Source organism: Gopherus evgoodei, chromosome 5 (genome assembly GCF_007399415.2).
Source record: "Gopherus evgoodei ecotype Sinaloan lineage chromosome 5, rGopEvg1_v1.p, whole genome shotgun sequence".
In the NCBI taxonomy this organism is placed as follows: Eukaryota; Metazoa; Chordata; order Testudines; family Testudinidae; genus Gopherus; species Gopherus evgoodei.
In genome coordinates this window covers 53906086-53926345 of record NC_044326.1, presented here as the reverse complement: position 1 = coordinate 53926345, position 20260 = coordinate 53906086, and the positions used below count along the sequence as shown (strand labels likewise).

Genomic DNA, 20260 nt, shown 5'->3' with positions numbered 1-20260 from the left:
CTTACCTATAGCCATCTGCAGCTTGCTACCCCAGACTGCTACAGGTTTGTGGCTAACCGGCGTGGAATTGGCAAAACAACTATTGGGCAGTTTTGTGGCAGAGGTTGGTGAGGCTATCAGGATTGTGATGTACCCAAGGTGGTGGGCATTACAAATGTTCCTGACACAATTGCTAGCTTTGAGAGAATGGACTTTACAAACTGTGCAGGGCCATTGATGGGACTCGTGCCAACAGTTTTCCCTCTGCAAGGATCACATGAAGACATAAACTTCAAAAGATACTACTATATTGTTATGCAGGCCCTCGTTGACCACAGGGGCAGATTGGTAGACACTAATGTGAGATGCACTAGCAGGATGTATGATACCAGGGTGCTCCGGAGATTGAGACTACCTTCATGGACAAACTGGGACATATTCCCAGCAACTGACCTTGTTATAAACTGAGTTACGGTCCCATTTTGTCATTACTAGGGCCTTACCAAATTCACGGCTGTGAAAAACATTTTACAGACCTTCAAATCAGACCTCTCCTGTGAAAGCTAGAATATTGGCAGGGAGGGGTAGGGCTGGGGGTGCCCCACCTGGGAGCTCCTACTGTGCCCCAGTCTCCCGCTGCTAGTCCCTTCTGGGCTGGAGAGGGACAGGACTTCCTCTTCCCCTGCATGTCTGCTCTGAGGGGATGGAGGGGAGCGGGGAGAGATCAGATCCACTTCCAGATACCTTCCCTAGCTGCAGGTAGCTCTGGGGCTGGGTAGCAACCCTGGAGCTTCCTACAGCCATAGGAGGTTCCCGGAGGGGTGAAATGGGGGAGGAGTTCGGGCCCTGGAGTTCCCTCCAATCAGGGCAAAGAGTTTCACTGCAGTCCCAGACGAGACTGAGAGCTTGACCCCACCTGGGGCCCAGCTCTCATTTCTCCCTCCATCCCCCATGGCTGGGGCCATGGAGAGCAGCGAGTGGGGGCGGATCCTCAGCCGAAAGAGCTGTGTCAGAAGGCTAGCCTCCCCCAAGGGAAGCTTCACCTGCTGCCCATGTCCGCCCCCCCTCACTTCCTGCCCCCATTGCTCCACAGCCATGGGGGGAGGAGTCATTGTACAGGGAGTTGCCCTCTCTTCCAGATACATGCAATTATTAGCTTGTTTCAATAAAAATAAGAAAGGTCAAGAACAAGAGTTTTTGATTGACACTTTACTGTAGCAAATAATATTCAGGGCTCAACTCACTGATTGGTACATATGGACATTGGGGTGGTTTTGTAGCATAATGATCTCAGTTGGAAACCTACGAGAAGACAAGTGAAATGACTTTAAAATGAGTGTCCAAAGGAAATCACAAACCTCTACAATAATTACTGCAACGGATCATGTGAAAGAACTTGGAAGTCAAATTTTGCATGCCGATGGTGACAAACTATTTTGTACAAGCAGCAGTGTTTCATTGGATCATGCATTTGGGGCAATGGTTCAGTGCCACTTACACTCAGAAACCCATCAAAGCAGAAAGAAGGCTGCGGATAGCGCATTGCTGGGAAAAGTTTAAAAAACAAATAATTTCATCTCCTTTTAAGAAGATGATAGAGAGTTATGAGGCCATCATTTAGCTAGTCTGGAACTTGTGGATGCCTTTGCAAGTGTTAATATATCATTGGAAAAACTTGATTACCCAGAGCTGCATGAATTAATTCCACAAAATGTACAAAATGCCGGTTGCTTACCAAGTGTGAATAAGCTACAACAGCTCTACCTTCCAAAGGTGTGTACCATGCATTTTGAGGAGATGAAGTCTCAAATTAACTCATGTGAGTCTTTTGCAATTATTTCAGATGAGTCCACAGATGAGCAAGACAAATATACTGCACATTCTGTTTGATTTTTTTTCTGACAAGGCCGAAGAGGTACAGACAGGAAAGCAAACAGTGCTCACCAACTGCATTTATTTTGATTCTGTTAACTACACTACAGTTTCTCACCATTTCGAACCATTTCAAAATATGGTGCGGACTTTGATGGAGTATCTGGAGTTCGTAAGTGACAATAGAACTTAAATGACGACAAAATCTTTCAAATCTGTTCTCTAAGGTCTAATGCCAAATGCTGTCCATATTACATGTAATGCACATATAATTTCTTGTGGGTGATTTGTGGAGTTGAAAGTTTGGTAAAGTTGATAAACTGGTCAGCTACATTAAAAAGATCTTTAAACACTGCCCTAGCTGCAAACTTTGATACAGGCAGCATATTGCAAACACGACAGAAATCGGGGAACAAAAAACTGCACTCCCTACAGTGCCAGTAATTACTCATTGGAATTTTGGTTTCGGACTGCATAATACCATGCAGCTCACCTGAAATACTACTCTGAGTTCATCTCAGAAGAGCTGACACTGAGACAAAAAACGCAGGTTTTAACAGAACTTTCAACCCTTCTAAACAATGCTCAGCTGAACGAGGAAGTTCAGTTCATTGCCAAGAATGCCAGAGGACTGATGGACTTAATCACTTGGTTTGAATCTCGACATGTCACAATCCACCAAACTTACTATAAAGTAATGGTTGTACTGTTATGGGCTGAAGCACAGGCAAGCAAAAATCATCCTGACAGTGTGGAGTTAAATGCCAGTGTTCAGCAGGTGTTTTCTTGCATGGCAAAGAAGCTCAGACAACTACTGCTACAGGGAAGAATCAAGTGATGTAGCAAAAATGGCTCAAAAATTTCAACAACCTGCAGCAAGGATCCTAAAAGCTGTGCATGTTTTTGACCCTGCACAAATGCACCTGTTGATGGTGGATTTTACCTCTCTTAATGCAATTCATGGTTTTGACAAGAATTGCAGGCTGGAGATTCCTACTTACAAAAATATCACAAAAGAGGTAGACTGTAGTAGTTTGCCTGTGCTTCAGTTTGGAACTCAGTGGAAGGCAGAATTCCACACCTCACATGGCTACCTCAGTTCTGTCTGCCAGTTCCAATGAACTCCATGGATGCAGAGAGAGCTCTATCTAAATATGGAGCAGTGTTTTCAATGCAGAGACAGGGAATGAAGAAAGACACAGTCCCTGATGCTCCATGCTGACATTCAATTAATGATATTTGAAATCAGAACTTTTTTCCCCCACTTGTTTTTGTTAACTTAAGGCAGTGGTTCTCAAGTCTGAGGCTACCAATTGAGATGAGATCACAAAACCACCTCGGATGCCCATATCTACCAATCAGGGAGAGTTGAGCCCTGTGTGTTATTTGCTGATGTAAAGTGTCAATCAGTAAATCCTGTTAAGTTCACACGACCTTTCTTTATTTTATTGAAACAAGCTAATAATTGCATCTAGAAGGGGGGACGGTCCCTGTATAGTGACCCCTCCTCCTGTAGCTGCGGAGGGATGCAGACAGGAAGCGAGAGTGTGTGGGGGTGTACAGTGATTTCTGCCAGAAGAGGTACCCGAGAGCAGCTGTGCAGAGGAAGAGGAAGTCCTGTCCTTCCCCAACCCAGCCAGGACTAGCAGTAGGAGCCCCCAGCTGGGGCAATCTCAGCAGCATGGGGGAGATCAAACCCACATCCACCTCCAGGAGCCTCCTCCAGCTGCAGGAAGCTCTATCGCTGTTGCCTTCAGAGCCCAGCTGAAGGCTGGCACAGAAGTGAGGGTGGCAATCCCACAACCCCCCGCACAACAGCTATGTGCCCTCACCAGAACCTCCTTTTGGGTCAGGATCTCCACAGTTGCAACACCCTGAAATTTCAGATGTAAACTGCTGAAAATGTGAAACTGACTAATTTTCAAATCCTGTGGCCATGAAATTGACCAGAATGAACCATGAATTTGATAGGGCCCTAGTCATAACATAATATTGAACTTGCAATTATAGTCTAGTCACTAGTTCTAGTTTTTAAGTCCTTTCAGGCGGGGCAACCTGTGGAGAACATTGTTATTTTGGAGATCCGCAAATGGAAGTGTGATCTTCTGCTCCAGGGCAATGGAAGACAGTCATTTGTATACTAAGACGATATTTGGATATCTAGTGACTGACCAGCACTTCTCGGAATGGAGAGTGGTTGTGAGTTATAAAAGCAACCCGAATAAGTATGCCCTGCTCAGAATGTAACTGACTCTCTGGACTTCCTACTCCTGTGCAAGTTCGCTTTCATCACCAGCCAGCAATGGGTAAAACTTATAGTATATTAACAATCCCGTTGACTGTGCTTTACTTAGTCTGGTTACTAGACATGAGGGGAACAGAGGATGATGAATGTTAAACCCTGTGGCCAAGTATTAACTACTTCTTTTGTCTTTTCTTGTCTTATTTTTCCTTGCAAACCTTATCTGACTTTGTGTATATTTGTTAATTAATGCTCAGCAAAACTCCCATTAACTTTAACAGGAGCAGGAGCAAGCCCCAAAGGAATAAACCATTGTCTCTAGTACTAAGCTTTATGGTTTCTCAGATGCACTGTTCTGGGAAAAGCAATTCATCAGCTTTAGAAAAGATATTTATGATGTGTCCATATAGCTTCTTTGGACTTACTAATGTCCATTAGTACATACATTTAACTGATTACTTGGATCCTGATCCAAAGACCGTTAAGCCAATGAAAAGATTTCCATTGACTTCAATGGATTTTGGAGCAGGCCCTAATGGTAGCAGCAAAATATGCTGTGAATAGAAATGTTCATTCTGGGCTAAAAAAACCCCAGATTTTCCAATGCTTATTGTATTACTTTTAATACATACATTAATAGTCTAGTATTTAAGAAACAAATAACTTTGAAACAAATAACATTGGCCTAAGCCATATTCTAGAGATTGATTATTCTGTGGTGGTAGGGAAGACTTCTACAATCAGTTCTTACAGCCAGGCTCTTATTCCCTGAATTGGACAGGGACAGAGAGCGCACACAGCGCAAGACTGGATGGAGTGCCTCTGTTGTTCAATATTAAATCCCTACATATATAGGACCTGATCCTGCTCTCATTGAAGGCAATGGAAAAACTCCCCTTGATTTAATGGAAAAAGTTCTAAGTTCTTAGAAAGCAGTGTTGAATGAGATTGAAGATTTCTGTCTGTTTTTCCTTACTTGGAAAGATAGTGCTATTGGGGGTAAAGGAAGGAATTAAAATTTGTGAAATTCTTAAGAATCTATCCAAGCTATGAAGGATCCCTAGATACTGAAAGAGGGGGGAAATAACAATCATTTTATCATTTAAGTGATCTTCATTAGGCTTTACCTCTCTCGCAGTTCTATTGGTTTCAGGCGGTCTGCAGATGCAGTCAGACATCACTGCATCAGTTTACACTTTGAAAGTTTTCTTCACAGCTGTAAGGGCCAGCGACCTACTTTCTTTTAACTAAAAGACTAGATTTGGAGCACAAGATAGAAATCTTTACTTTAAAAAAACTGATTAGCTGTGCTGCCGTGAGCTGACTCAATTCAGCCCTCCAAACAAATTTTAAGAGAACTTTAGTAAACTACTAATTTCTGAGTAGTCACTTAATTTAATCTTTTCCATTCTCATTTATTCATGGACTCATTTTGTTAGTCATATGACTATTTCTAGAAACCCTTAACCCATTACATGGCTACTTAATGGTAAGTGGTTAGTATCTGAATTAATTATTAATAGCTGTAGTTTAGCATAAACTAGTTTAGATGTATTGAGAACTCTAAGAAATGAAAAGGAGGTAAAACTGTTTCATGCTTCAACAGTGAAATCACAATTAAACAGGGTAATTTTTAACTTGCTTCATGCATTGCTGAAGTAGAAATATGGGAACACTTTATGGAGGAGATATCAACTGGTTAAGAGTGTTTTCAGCTATTTCCTCTTTGAGATCCTGTTAAGAGTGATGGAAAAATTACAAGGTTTATGGATGCAGAAATGCTGGCCAGCTCAGGAACTCATAGGTCCTGGTAAAGCAGAACACTTTAAAAGACAACATGATGGACTTCTATATTACGACATAACATCTGAGTTTAAAAAAAAATAATCTTGTTATCCTTTTAATAGTAATATTTTGTGGGGTGTGTGTATATATCTATATATCTATATTCAAATTTTAAATGAGAATTTATGGTATATTTTGAGGAAAAATATAATACAATTTTATTACATCTGAAGAAATATATCACTGTGGCACTTTCATTTTGAAAAGCCTTCCACTCCTCTTCCCATGTGCAAACAGTTTTAGAGAATAATCAAGATGGTGGCAAGTCTATGGAATCTATTAGAGTAGAGCATAGCCTAGGCCTCACTTCTGCAAAGATTTACAAATGTGCTTAACTTTAAACATGAGTAATCCCATTGAATTCAAACTGAGCCCATTATGCATGTAAATCTTTTCAGAACCGGGGCCTTACTGGAGTAAACCAAGTTAGTAATTTAGGTCCCAGTTCAGCAAAGCACTTTAACACATGCTTAAGTACTTTGCTGAATAGGGCTGCTTTGCTGAATTGCAGCATTATATAATTACTAGGATCAAATAGTGGCACGGTCAACTCAGCTCTCTATTCCTTTTAAAGCAGATAAATGTAGTTCCATGAAGTTTTCTGCACGGGGGTCTTTCAGACAGATTTTAAAAAAATGTGTGCCTAGAGCTAGGCTCTGAGTCCTATGTCTATATTTAGGCACCTAAGTAAGTGGGGATTCTCCTGGATTGAAATCTAGGTTCAGTCACCCACTTAAAAAAAAAAAATCTTGGATCAGAGTCCCAACTGCTGTGTGTAAACCTCAAATTCTATGGCACTTTTCATTAGAGTAAAGAAAAGGTGTGACAGAGAAGAAAGACCAATAATATAAAAGCAGCAAAGAGTCCTGTGGCATCTTATAGACTAACAGACGTTTTGGAGCATGAGCTTTCATGGGTGAATATCCACTTTGTCGGATGCATAACAATAATATTATGTTAAACAAACAAGCAAATTAGAAATGTTTATGAAATTAACTAAAACTTCCCTTTTGTTTTTTCCCTTTGCCTACATTTTTCTTTGGGCAAATATAAGTTGTCGAATTTTTTTGTTTTTGTTTTTTGCGGGTACCATGTGTCACATTCTTAGAAATTCAGTAGCAAAGTCTCTCAAATTTTTAACAATGATTTTTATCTAGAGCCCTACAGTAAAGATGTTCATGTATCTTGGCACAGGAACCATTTTCTTCCCTCCTGAAAAGTGATTATTAATGAAAAATAGTTAATAACTTCAGGTTAATAAGCATTCTTAAAACAGTAAGATTGTATTGGGCATCCAATACCTTTTTTAATGTTTCATAAGGAATCAAGAAACCATAAACTGAGGTAATGTGTATGTTATATATTATATTGTATATGGAAGATCAATACACATTTAACACTTCTGCCTTAAAACATTTTATTCTATACAGTAAGTCACAGGTTTATCATGCCTTTCTGATGATATGCTTTAGCTAAATACTAATTATTGCACTCAAGAGAGGGTATATGGGTGAAATGTAATAGACTGTGATATACAGGTATTCTGACTAAATGAGCTAGTGATTCCTTTTGGCCTTAAAACTCTCCGAATCGATGCGTGGTGCCCCTTATGCTGCAATTTCAAAATAATGTGTTATACTTACAAGGAGTGTCACAGTTACTAGGTGAACAGTACTTCTGACCCCTCCTGATCTCTCTGAGAACACTCTCTCTCAGATTTCAAGCTATTACCTGGCTCTGAGTAGACTCATATGATTCTCCCACTCCAACCTAGGACCTGGTCACAGTCCTCTTGTATTAACCATTTTTACCTCAGCTTGTCTGGGATTTCTGTTCTCTCTGAGAGCAATGACAATGATACGCAGTGACCAAACAATTTCCTTAAAGCAAAGTATCATTTATTTAGCACCAAAACATTTCAGAGAAAACCATCTTAAACAATAGAAACAGACTGTATGCATATTTTACTTTTCCCGAGGCTCACCACTCCCTAGATCTAGGAAAGACCAGCTTCTTTAGACTCCCTCGCAAAGGCTCCGTCAGCCTGTCACTTTAGACAGCTTCTGGCTTTTTAGTCCAGACTCCTAGCTCTGGCAAAACAAGGCTTGAACAAGGAGTCAGGATCCATGAAGCGAACAGCTTTCCCTAATATATTTCAAGTTTGTGCTGGGGTGTCCTTATTTTGCTCTATTGTGTAGCTTTCCTGTTTACTCTTCCCACAGCCACCTATACAGTTTGATTAGTACAGTCATACATGGAATTTTAATAACTTGTCATAGTTATACAATAACTACCTCACTGCCTTATAATACTCATATGGGTGATCATCAGGTGGTTGTTAATTAAGCATCTCTTGGTGTGTCTCCCCAGCACACAGGCCCACTGACACCTTTTTATTATAGGATATACTCTGAGACTTATGAACATGCAGAGAGATTGCCATGTTTTTCCCTTATTTGTACTTCAATACCCCATGACTTTTGGTGCCCCAATTTTCAGAGGGTCAATCAATTCCTCTTACTCATTAACATCTGTCAATTAATCACAGTAGAGGCTTGTGGTTAATATATTGCTGACATCTTATTTCAATGAAAATCTCCAACATATTTCAACTGGTCTTAACTGGGATCTTGCAGTTATTTTATTTCTCCAAACATCAGCACTTGACAAATAATTAAGTACTATATAACTTGTTAACTTCTTTAATGCCAAAAGCCTTGTTTGGCTAAGCTAGTATCTCACAGGTCTGAGATCTGTAAGTCTTGTGTTTCAGCCCTATTTAATCTCAATATTTTATCTATAAGCTACATTAATACATGCCTGTCAGTTCTACCCCTCTGTAGTGCATTCCCACTTATTTCTTACCTATTATTCCTCCTATTACTAATAAATTGCTCCCCCAATTCCTAAATCACATATGACCAAATACAAGCTAATTGGCTACAACTCATAAAATGGGGATGATACTTCTGTGGTTCTGGAGTTAACTGCACCTTTCATGGTCTCCTGAAAGATACCTGCTTAGGTTTTAGGCCTCTAGCCATCACTTCTTTATGTGTGGGAACCCTCATTCCTTTCCCTGCAGACCAGAGCTGTAGGGTTGCACTTCCCTTGTAATTCACTGTTCTTATCCCAGCAGGTCTGACCTAAGTGCAGCACCAGTTGTTTGGCTGCCTATCATGGACTAAAACAGGGTTTACCATTGACCAGACAGCCTCCAGAAAGCATCTTAGATTTAGGACAAAATCATTCAGAATAAAATAATATCAAAACAATAGCCCACACACACACTAAGCATCATTCGTCTTCCATATGGTTAAAGTCTCATGCCCATTTGAGGGACCTGAGTCAGTTCAGGATGACACTTTATACAGATTGGGAGCCTTTGTTCTCCCAGGCCTCCTGAAGCAGTTGAAACCAGTCAATGCCCCTTTCCCCAGAAGGCTAAGCTTCAAAGAACTACTCACATAAGTAAGGCAAATGGGGGTAATTGCTCTTTAAATGTAACAATTCCTTAGTGTATGAGACTGCATAACTGGGATTGGGACACTGCATTGAACGCGTGACCAGTTAGCGATTCCAGATTCCACAGGAAATACCTCTAATAAAAACAGGAATATGTAGATACAGAAACACTTATTGATACAAAAGGATATTATCTGTGTCCATAGTGATCCACATATCATATAGTGTATTAGTCTTTGAAGATATCCAGGCCTCCAAAGTCTCACATCTCTTACAGATATAATTTAGATATTTTTTTCACATCTTAGCTCATAGAGCAGAGAAGATCACAAAAGAAACATGAGGCTTAATTAATGCTTATAAAGTGCTTTTAAATCCTCAGATGAGAAATGCTCCTAAGCGTAAAGTTAGTATTTTCCTGAATGTGTTTTCTCTCCTTTTTTCTACAGGTGAGTAAAATAGCATCAACTGTTTTTCTTTCCATTATCGTCATCATCATCACCACCAGCAAAGCTGGGTGAAAGATTTAGGGCCTGATTCTCCATTGTTTTGTTCTTTGGGAAATCATTTATCTCTCTGTACAAAGTGAATATAAAATGCAACCAGATCAAAATGATAACGTTTTACACCCACTGTGCATATCTGTAGATGACTACATAAGGTACAAGGCAGTGTGGAGAATCTGGATGGATAGATAGAAGTGGACTCCCTGAGTTTTGTATGGTGCCATGCATGTTTGTGGTGTTATCCAAATAAGAATCAAACTGTTTAATATTAGAGTCCAATCCAACTCCTACTGAAGTTTATGGGAATCTTTTCCCTGCACATACCAAAGTCAAAGGGGGCTACCTGTGCGTAAGGATGACACACCCGAGGCCTAATTAGAAGTGATTTCCTCCTGTGAGCCTAAACATCTCTTCACTTTGGCAGTTTGTCTTGATCATTCAGATTGATCTGTGCAGGCCCAGCGTGGTTTATATGACTACATGATACAAACGAAACCTTGACAGCTGAGGCGGCACAGGGGCTGAGACTGAACGCAAGGAGCCAGGCTGGCTGGATTCTGTTTCCGGCTCTGCACTGACTCGCTGGGGAGCTTGGGCAGGTCCTTTCTCCGTGCCTCAGTTTCCCGTGTGTAAGAGCGGGCGGGGAAGGCGAGTTGCAAGCCTGGGGCGTGCTGGGAGCGGTTCCCCAGCACAGCCGCTGTGTAACTTGGCCAAGGTGCTTGTGATGAACTAACAGGCGCGCAGAGCGTTTCCCACGTGCTGATCTGAACCCAGCCCGGACAGGACAGGAGCAGCCAGTGCGTGGCCGGGCACCGCCAGGCACGGAGCAGGGGCCCGAGTCCGCCCAGACACCGGCACGGCAGCGGCGCTCATGGCGTGCGGGCTGGGGCAGGGAGGCGCTGCCCCTGCGCTGCGCGGGGCGGCTGGGCTCAGCGGTGCCTGGCGCTCGCAGGGAGCGGGCGAGCCGCAGCGGCGCTTCCGCAGGGCAGCCCGAGTCCTGGCGCATCTCTGCGGACTGAGCTTGTGGCGGAAAAGGTGCGTGGGACCGGGCGGCGGCGGGGCTCGTAGTCGCTCTCGGGCCCTGTAGTGTATTAAACTGCTCTGCGAGGAATGTGCTACCGGCAGCAGTTACAGCTCCGCAACGGAGTGTAAGAAACTGCTATTACAGTAAACCGGTATCTGATGTAGCACCTGCCTACAGGTAGCAGTTTCTCGCGCTATACTCTATGTGATATTGCTGCATGTAGAAATGTGCTATCTGGAGCAGTTATGTATACATATAGATTGTAAGAAGCAACTTTTGTAAAAGGATGCTACTGCCTTCATAGGTCATGTTTTCTAGACCTTAATTTTTTTTCTCTTCTCTGGACTCTCTCCAATTTGTCCACATCTTTCCTGAAATGTGGCCCCCAGAACTGGACACAATACTCCAGTTGAGGCCTAATCAGCGCAGAGTAGAGCGGATATCCCAGAGTGATGTTCTGGGTTTTTTTGCATAGATCCCTTTCCAGAGTACTCCTATTCAGCTTGTGGTCCAGATCCCTCCCCGCAGTACTCCTTCCTGGGCAGTCATTTCCCATTTTGTGTGCGTGCAGCTCGTTATCATTCACAAACTTTATAATTGTACTCTGTATGCCATTATCTCAATCACTGATTAAGATTTGGAATAGGAACCTATCCAGAACTGATTCCTGGAGAACCCCACTCGTTATGCCCTTTCAGCCTGACTCAGTCCTTTCAATCTGTGAATCATTGATAACAGTTGGAAAACAGTTCCGACCATAGTTTTGCACCCATCTTATTTTAGCTCCATCTAGGTTGCATTTCCATAGTTTGTTTATGAGATGGTCATGGGAGACAGTATCAAAAGCCTTGCTAAAGACAAGATAGACCGGTCCTACAGATAGCATTTTCACATATATACACGTGTAAGAAACTGCAGTCTGTAGGGATGTGCTATCTGTAACACTACAATCTGATGAAGCTAATTCCTACAGATAGCAGTCTCACATATGGGGGAAACTGCTATCTGTAGCAATTTGCAACCTGTAGCAGAGAGAGAATGAATTCTTTCCATTAGCAGTTCCTGAGAGCTGCGAAGGGCCATGCTTGTGGACTCGCAGGTAAACAGTGTCTTGTGACCAGCTAGTGGCTTTCCCTTACAAGCCTCAACGCATACTTTGAAAACCCCTGGCCTAGCACAATAAGCAAACCTACCCTGCTATTTTCCTTAAGAGCAAAAGAAACTAATGCTGAATGCTGCAGTGAGGATGACCAGATGTTCCAGTTTTATAGGGACAGCCCGATTTTTGGGTCTTTTTCTTATATAGGCTCCTATTACCCCCCACCTCATCCTGATTTTTCACACTTGCTGTCTGACCACCCTAATTGCAGCTAACAGAATGTGTTAGAACTAGGGGTCACCAAATGTGATTAATAGGTAGCAGGTTTAAAACAAATAAAAGGAAGTTCTTCTTCACACAGTGCACAGTCAACTTGTGGAACTCCTTACCTGAGGAAGTTGTGAAGGCTAGGACTATAACAGCATTTAAAAGAGAACTGGATAAATTAATGATGGTTAAGTCCATTAATGGCTATGAGCCAGGATGAGTAAGGAATGGTGTCCCTAGTCTCTGTTTGTCAGATGATGGAGATGGCTGGCAGGAGAGAGATCACTTGATCATTGCCTGTTAGCTTCACTCCCTCAGGGGCACCTGGCATTGGCCACTGTCTGTAGACAGATACTGGGCTAGATGGACCTTTGGTCTGACCCGGTACGGCCGTTCTTATGTAAACAAGTATCACACAGATCTCTCTCTTGTTAGAAGAGCTTTCTGCTAAACTCTGCACATGCTCAGCCCAATCATACTCCCTACCTTCATCTGGCTTCTCTCACTCAGCACAAAACAAAATACACACAAGATGACATTTGGAAAGATGAGAGTTTCAGTTGATGAACCTGCCAGATAATTGCTGCTGCTGCTGGAAATGTAGCAGGAGAATACACCAGAGAGATTACACTGATCAGGCCTTTTGAGAATTTACCAGGGAAATCCAGAAATTTTGTAATTCAGGTTTCTGAAGAAAAGTACAGGGAAATGAAAGCCAGGATTTCCACTGACTTGCTGTGTAACCTTTGGCAAGTTACATCACCTTATGTGCCTCCAGTTTGTCCTCTCAACTTTTTCCTGCCCTGTTAACTCAAGAGTAAATAGGCCAGCTACAATTCTGATTTCAGCAGCAGATCTTTTCACTCCTCTGGATCTATCACCAGGTGTTAGATAGAAGTTGTTGTGCCTCTCACCTCTCATGTGGTGTAGTGTACAAAAGAGATAGATAAATGATTTTTGCAAACAAACATTCAATTCCTACATAGAAACTATTGACATGCTTGATAAATGGAAGTGTGTCAACAAATTCCTTTAAAAACAACTGTGTGGTAAGCAACACCTTTGAGAAACCACTCTCTGTTTTCATCATCCTCCGTAACCATGTCATCAAAATCACCTGGATGACTGCTTGAAACTCTTGACACTACACAGTCCTCATTTTCCATGTGTGTGACCTCCACTTGGCTATTGTGAGGCTTGTTAGACACATTGCCTCTCATTTCTCCTACCTCTGAGGTTTTCACAGTGTCATCCACAGCAGCTTCCTTTTCCATGTTCCTCTGTGATATGTTTTCCTCACCTAATTTTGGAGGCTCTTTAAATACTTGTAGTTGGGAGATGCTGTACAACTTTGCTAAACTTTTCCCTAACTTGTTTTCTGATTTAACTCTTTTGCCCTCTATAGCAGCCATTTTTTTATAGGTTTTTATAGGTTGTAGCTGCCCTCCCTTTCTTGTTTTCCTTCTCATATTCAGTAACAAGACAGTGTCACCAACCTTGAATGTTATTTCCCCATGTTTATGAGTCTTAGTTTTGGCATACTATATTTGTTGCTTTTCTCGTGCTTTTGTAATATTACTAATAGCCAGTTTAGTTTCAGCATCACGTCTAGCTTGAATTTTCATGATGTACTCTTTGAAGTATTCTTCTTCAAGTTCCTCAGAATCTGTTGGCTTTGGAAACAAATGGAGAAGGAGTTGTGTTTGTAAAAAGAACAATCGCAGAATAGCATATGCACCTGAAAGCTGAAGGACACTTACCGCCTAGTTGTCTGAGACTTGGTCTGGGAATCTTGCCTCAAAGCCATACAGTAGTCAATAGAGTGACAATTTAGTTGTCATGTTTGGTTTTATTCTCAAAGAAAATGCAATGTCACCAAGAAATTCATCCCATTTAGTCACACTGTCATCAACCAACTTGCGCAATGCTTTGTAAAAAATGGTGATGGATTATTTGTGAGGGAAGGGGAAACGACTGTCTTTACTGAGAGAAATTGTATGCAATCGAAAAGGCATAAAGAGGCCATCCTAGTGCAGTGGGATAATTCCTTTTACTTGAAATAAAAGACAAGTTGAGTTTCAATGTACTAAACATTTGAAGCAATTTGTAGTTTCTGTCATAGTGCAATCTCCTTTCTATTAATACTGTAATTTTTCCTGCCCTAAAATTACCATTTGATGGATTTGTTTGTGTTTTCAGCTAGTTCATTGATTTGTGAATGGTTTGGGTTGGTGAAGCTACGTTGTATTCCTAATTTTTTGCACATCTGTAGGTTAAGCTGAAAGGAAAAAAATGTATGCCATAAACTTTCCTTTGGACAGGTTTGGTGTGTAACCCTCACCCTAACCCTCTCCCCTGATTCCTTGCATGGCATGCTTTATATGTAAGATCACAATTCTATGAAAATGAGGAATATGGGGTACACTCCCCCAAGATATAAAATGTCACACATTCATTTTCTGATATAGCTGTACACCTGCTCTTAAAAATTTTCTAAATAAGTCATGGTTTAAAAGTGTATAATGTGTACCTTCTAGAAATTACACTTATGTCTAACTCTGAGTTGTGAAGAATATGTATTAAGGCTATAATAACCAACAAGAATGCACTTTTATCTAGAAAACCATGATTAAATTGAGTCTTCCTGACTCTTAATTTAAATCAATTTGATTTAAAAGTTTGTGGGTTTAGAAAAAAAAGGTGTAAACGTTATGTATACATTTATGTATGGTATACATATAAAATTAGTGGATAGTTAACAATGCATTATAAGAAATTGGATCCCATGGCCACAACCACCCCTGTCTGACCCGTTTGGTACCTGCCTACGCTGCTAAACCATAGCTTCCCAAAATACAGTGGGATATCTATTCTTGGTGCACCTCACTCTGAATCTATACAAGTGTTTCTGGTGAGTATCCTGACTGCTGAGACAAGGAGTCCAGGATGCATGCACACAAGTGACGTAGTAATCGTAAAAACAACAAGGAATCCAGTGGCACCTTAAAGACTAACAGATAAGATGCCACTGGACCCCTTGTTGTTTTTGTGGATACAGACTAACATGGCTACCCCCTGATACTTGACATAGTAACCGTAGTGACTCTGTGGTGACATAACTTGAGTTAACCCACACTTGAAGTGTAGATATGGCCTTAGGTATATGAAATGTTTGGGAGAGGTAACAGGAAAGTATGAGGGTAGACTAAGATTCATTAAGACGTTCAGGCTCAAGGCATTGGAACTGGCCTTATTGCACCCTACAGGCTCAGGAACAAAGAGGCTCATAAAAATATCATATATTTATTAAAATGTCTTGACTCAAGGGTATATAACTCATGATTTTAGAATTCTTGTGGTTGTAAAGGTATCTTGGGGTTGTAGATGTGGGTTCATTATATTTTGAAAGGCAAAAGTATGAATGGGTTGAACAAAGATTTAGATCAGTCCCTCAGATAATCAGGGATGCAGGCCCATGCTCTGCATGTCGCTAAACTGTCCTTTGGCTGCCAGATGCTGGGAGTGGACAATGGTATGGTTCACTGAGTTATTGCCTGGTCTGATCATTCCCTTAGAAGCACCTGGCATTGGCCACTGTCACAAGACAGGATACTAGATTAGGCGGACTATTGGTCTAACCCACAATGGCGGTTCTAATTTTCTGCAAAAATTACAACAGATTTTTTTTTCCAGGGAGAAAGACATTATAGGAGATAGTATACTGCCTTTATTGAATCTTAGAGAATCAAGCTGTACACAATGGCAGGCGGAAAAACACTAAGGGCTAGACAGAGAGGCAAAACAACAGTTGCAAAAATGCAATCCCCATTGGTGGATTGACTCAAAACAAAGTTTTGACACTAGACCAGAAATTCAGTCAGCTCTAAAATGAGAAGAAAAAATTAAATTAAAAAAATCGGGGAATTCAGGGAATCCCAGCAGCAGCAAAGACAATTTGGGAAACTGCTAGGAGACTCTATACAATCCAATACAGTGATAAGAGATTCTTTGTTTCTGAGGGATATGTGTAAAATGCTTCACTGAATTAAGTCTCAGGGATTATCTATACTGGCAAGTTAAAGTGCTCTAACTTGCTAGCTCAGGGATGTGAAAAATCACCCCCTGAAGTGCAGCAAGTTTGAGTGCTTTAAAGCACTAGTGTGGACAGGCTCAGCTCCCAGTGCTTGGAACTAATCTCCTTGTCGAGGTGGATTACCAGGAGCACTGGCACCCACCGCACCGCTTTGAATTTTGTAGTGTAGACATAGCTTCAGTAGGTTAGATCAGACAAAGAGGAGCTGCATTGACTAGGCATTGGGATGCCTGTGCATTTAAGAACCCAGCCCTGTGCCTGTGCGTGTGCCTTTAAGAACCCAACCCTGGGAAGCTGATGCTGAGAGGTGCTGTCTGTGAGAGGGGAAATAAAAAAAGCTGCTTTGCCCCCCACCATTTTTGCAAACACAGGTGTCTCAATCCCGCTGGGGTAACTGTTACCCGCTGTGTCCTGCCTGTGCCGGATTTTGCCCTCTGTCACCCTCTGCCAGCACCTCACCCTGAGCTTAACTTCTGCTCCTCCCCCCAGCCCTGATTTTGTCCTTTAGCCCCATTCCTAATGCTGCCTCCAGCTGCTTGACCCCCCTGACCAGTCAATTTCCACCCCCTGCTCAGACCTTGGTCACCTCCCTGCTCCAATTCGCCCCCTTTGCCACTTTTTAACCCCTCTAAAAAGTGGTCAGCAGATTTTTACGGCTAATAAGGGCAGGCTGAAGGACAGTGGCTTCAGCAGATGTTACTGAGCATGCTCAGTTTGTGTGACCATACAAAAAAGCCACTTTGCTCAAATAAAAAAGCCTCTGCTACCCCTCCCCCAAACTATTTTGCAAAGCACTAGTGTCTCAGTGCAGGGGCGGCTCTAGCTTTTTTGCCACCTCAAGCACGGCAGTCAGGCTGCCTTCAGCGGCTTGCCTGTGGGAGGTCCTTGGTCCTGCAGATTTGGCGGCTTGCCTGCGAATTTCCACTTGGAGCACTGGTGCCTAGAGCCGCCGCTGTCTCAGTGCCACTGGGGTAACTGCTACCCGCTCTGCCCCTGCTTGTGCCAGGGTTTTGCCCTCTGACACCCTCTGCCAGCACCTCACAGGCTTTTGAGCTTACAGAGAGCTCTTCAGGTGAAACCTTGTCTCTTTCACCACCAAAAGTTGGTGCCTTAAAACATTATCTCACCAACCTTGTCTCTCTGATGTCCTGGCACCAACTTCACTACAATAACCCTGCATACAAATAAATTAATGGGCAGCTGGCAAGCTGAGATCACCGCCTGTCATGCAGACCAATATTGTCTCAATGTTTCCTTGTACTCCCTCCTCTTGTTTGTCTGCATCAGTCTGTTATTGCTTGTCTTATACTTAGGCTGTAAGCTCTTTAGTGTCTTTTTGTTCTTTGTTTGTACAGTGCCTAGCACAATGGTTCCTGGTCCTTTTATTAAGGCTCCTAGGCACTACAGTAATACACAGAAATAAAAATAACAATGGTTATTTGTTCAGTGGCAGCTAAAACTTTAAATTTGGTTATTGGAGCTGTGAGCCTTTTCTCTCAAGAAAATGAAAATGAAGTACTATTGCTGCCTAAGGTGGTCAAGGGACATTTTTCTGCATTCTGCTTGTTCTAGTTTGGATGATTGTGCCAGGGTTTCTAAATTTTCATTCTCTTGGGTTTTAGTGCATCCGACTCTCACTTCATTTTATAGGTTGAGTTTTAATATAAATTAAAATGTCATTTCTGTCTCTAATCTGGGAATGTGAGACCACGTAATTTATTTTAAATTCAAAATACTAAGATCTAAATAATATTGTGGACAGTGCTCTTCCATCTGGTTTAAAATCTAGATCTGATCATATAGAGTGGAATTATTCTAATCCTTCACTAGTGCTGCCTGTTGTTGATGTTTAGCAATAACTGTGACTTTGCCCATGAATGTTTTTTTTCTTGGTTCCCACTCTTCAAGTCATTAGAGAATGTGGAGCTGGAAAGGCTGTGCACTTGGGCCATTTGCTTATATATGCATTGAGTCCAGGAATGCCCTTTTGTACACACACACAGGCTTGTTTCGATTACATTGGTTGGGGGGAAACATAGAATTGTGGAAGTTGAGACAGTGAGAACAATATTTCCATCAAAACAATATATCCTGAAGGTCAAGTGGCCTGATCATAAAAAGCTTGGTTAAACATGCACGTGTACTGTCTTGTGTTAATTTGTTGGTATTTAAATGTGATTTCAGAGGGAAATCACTGATACAGGTCACCTTCCTTTTCTTACTCTCTCAGTATCTGTGTAAAGTGATTTAGCAATATGTCAATTGTATATTGCAATGAATGGGCAACACATTTTTTTATTACTGGATCAGAGTGTGAAGACAAAACATTGAAACACGTTAATGATTGATGCTGGATGCCAGATTCATCAGGCTACATGTATAGCTTCAAGCATATAGATCTGATTTTTCTACTAGTTTTACTCTAGAGATCCAGAAATGTTTAAATTTGTGACCTTTATATTTGCCTTTTCCGAAGGATAATTGGCTAGAAGAGCTACCTCTGTTTTTCATTCCAGCATAGCACTTTATAGCTTTTGCAAAACCTCAGACAACACCAGATCATCTCCTTGCAAAGTAAAACACAACACTTATAATGATGATCAAGTCCATCAGGAAATACTTGTCCTCACATTTGTCAGCTTTGAACTCAGGAATGCCCCTAACTTGGGCTAATGCAGTCCTTTATTCAGTTTTTGCAATATCATCCAAATGGATGACAGCCAAGTAATAATAATTAAAAAATAAATTATTTCAGTGCTCTGGCTAGACTAACAACCCAGCATATATGGTGAATATTGCGACAAGATGGGGAGCTCTCACCACATAAGCTAAATACAAAAATATTTTAGGAAAATACTCAGAAAATTCATGTTGGCATAAGTTATACATGTAGATATTGTAGGAGTTTATAAATGTTCTAGGAATGTACACATAATGGCAAACATGGGCTCTTATTTCCTTCATCTTTTAGGGCTCTGTCAAGCTACTTTTAACCAAAAGAATAGTCCGATCAAAGTAGCAGAATGTTTAAAATTAAGCAGATGCATAAATGTTTAAAGCCTTAGAATGATTTTTTTCATTTATTTAAGAAAAACTTTTTGAATTCTCTGCTTTCTGTCTAGATATGTTGGAAAGAGTCCAGTAATACAGTGGGCAATATTTCACCTGAAGAGGCAGACACACCTTGGAAGTGATCTTCTATTCAACATCAACAATTTTTCTACAACTAACCTTGTTGGTATTTTTGATATTTGTGTTATAACTCTGCCATAATTGGTACCTATGGTCCCAGTCTTGCATTTAGATATGCCCATGGACCTGTGTGTCCATAAAGAGCCTCATTGACTTCAGTGGATTCTGTACAGGTGCAAGGACTTGCCTATGCAGATCAGATTGCAGGTTTGGTACCCACGCATTTTTTGTGGCAAAAATTCCTGTTAATTTCTGCAGGATATCTGGGTATGCAAGGATCAGACTGTATGCAATTATTAAGCTAGTTCTAATGAGGGATTGTTAGGCTTTTTTGCTGTATATTTTTTGTCTAATTAAAATTAGTTATTTATTCCTATATAATCTTAAATCTTATCTGAGTATACTAAAAATTCTCATTTAAGATAACTGAAGATATTTATCACAAGTATTTTAAGATCTGTTATGGTTACCTAAAAAAGATGGGGTGGGGTGGATGGGAGAAAAGAAGCTTCTCAACATGTTCACACACTTCTCCCAGCCCCCACCCCACCACCACCCCAAGTCATTCAGTGGGGTCAGAGTGGAACATACTTATAACAAACTCACAATTAAGTAAGTTGAAAGTCCCAGCCAAATTCTTCACAGAACAATTGTTGTTTGCATATTTCAATGCATT

At 41.3% G+C, this 20260-nt stretch overlaps 1 protein-coding gene across 1 annotated transcript in view; it reads left to right on the top strand.

The window, feature by feature from the left end:
* Positions 1 to 10780: 10780 nt before the first annotated feature.
* LOC115652666 (cyclic nucleotide-binding domain-containing protein 2-like) overlaps positions 10781 to 20260 on the top strand; it is an 86745-nt gene continuing 77265 nt past the window's right edge. The window contains exons 1-2 of the mRNA XM_030565063.1: positions 10781 to 10944; positions 19515 to 19626. Coding sequence (XP_030420923.1) covers positions 10781 to 10944; positions 19515 to 19626 — 276 coding nt within the window. The remainder of the gene's footprint in view (positions 10945 to 19514; positions 19627 to 20260) is intronic.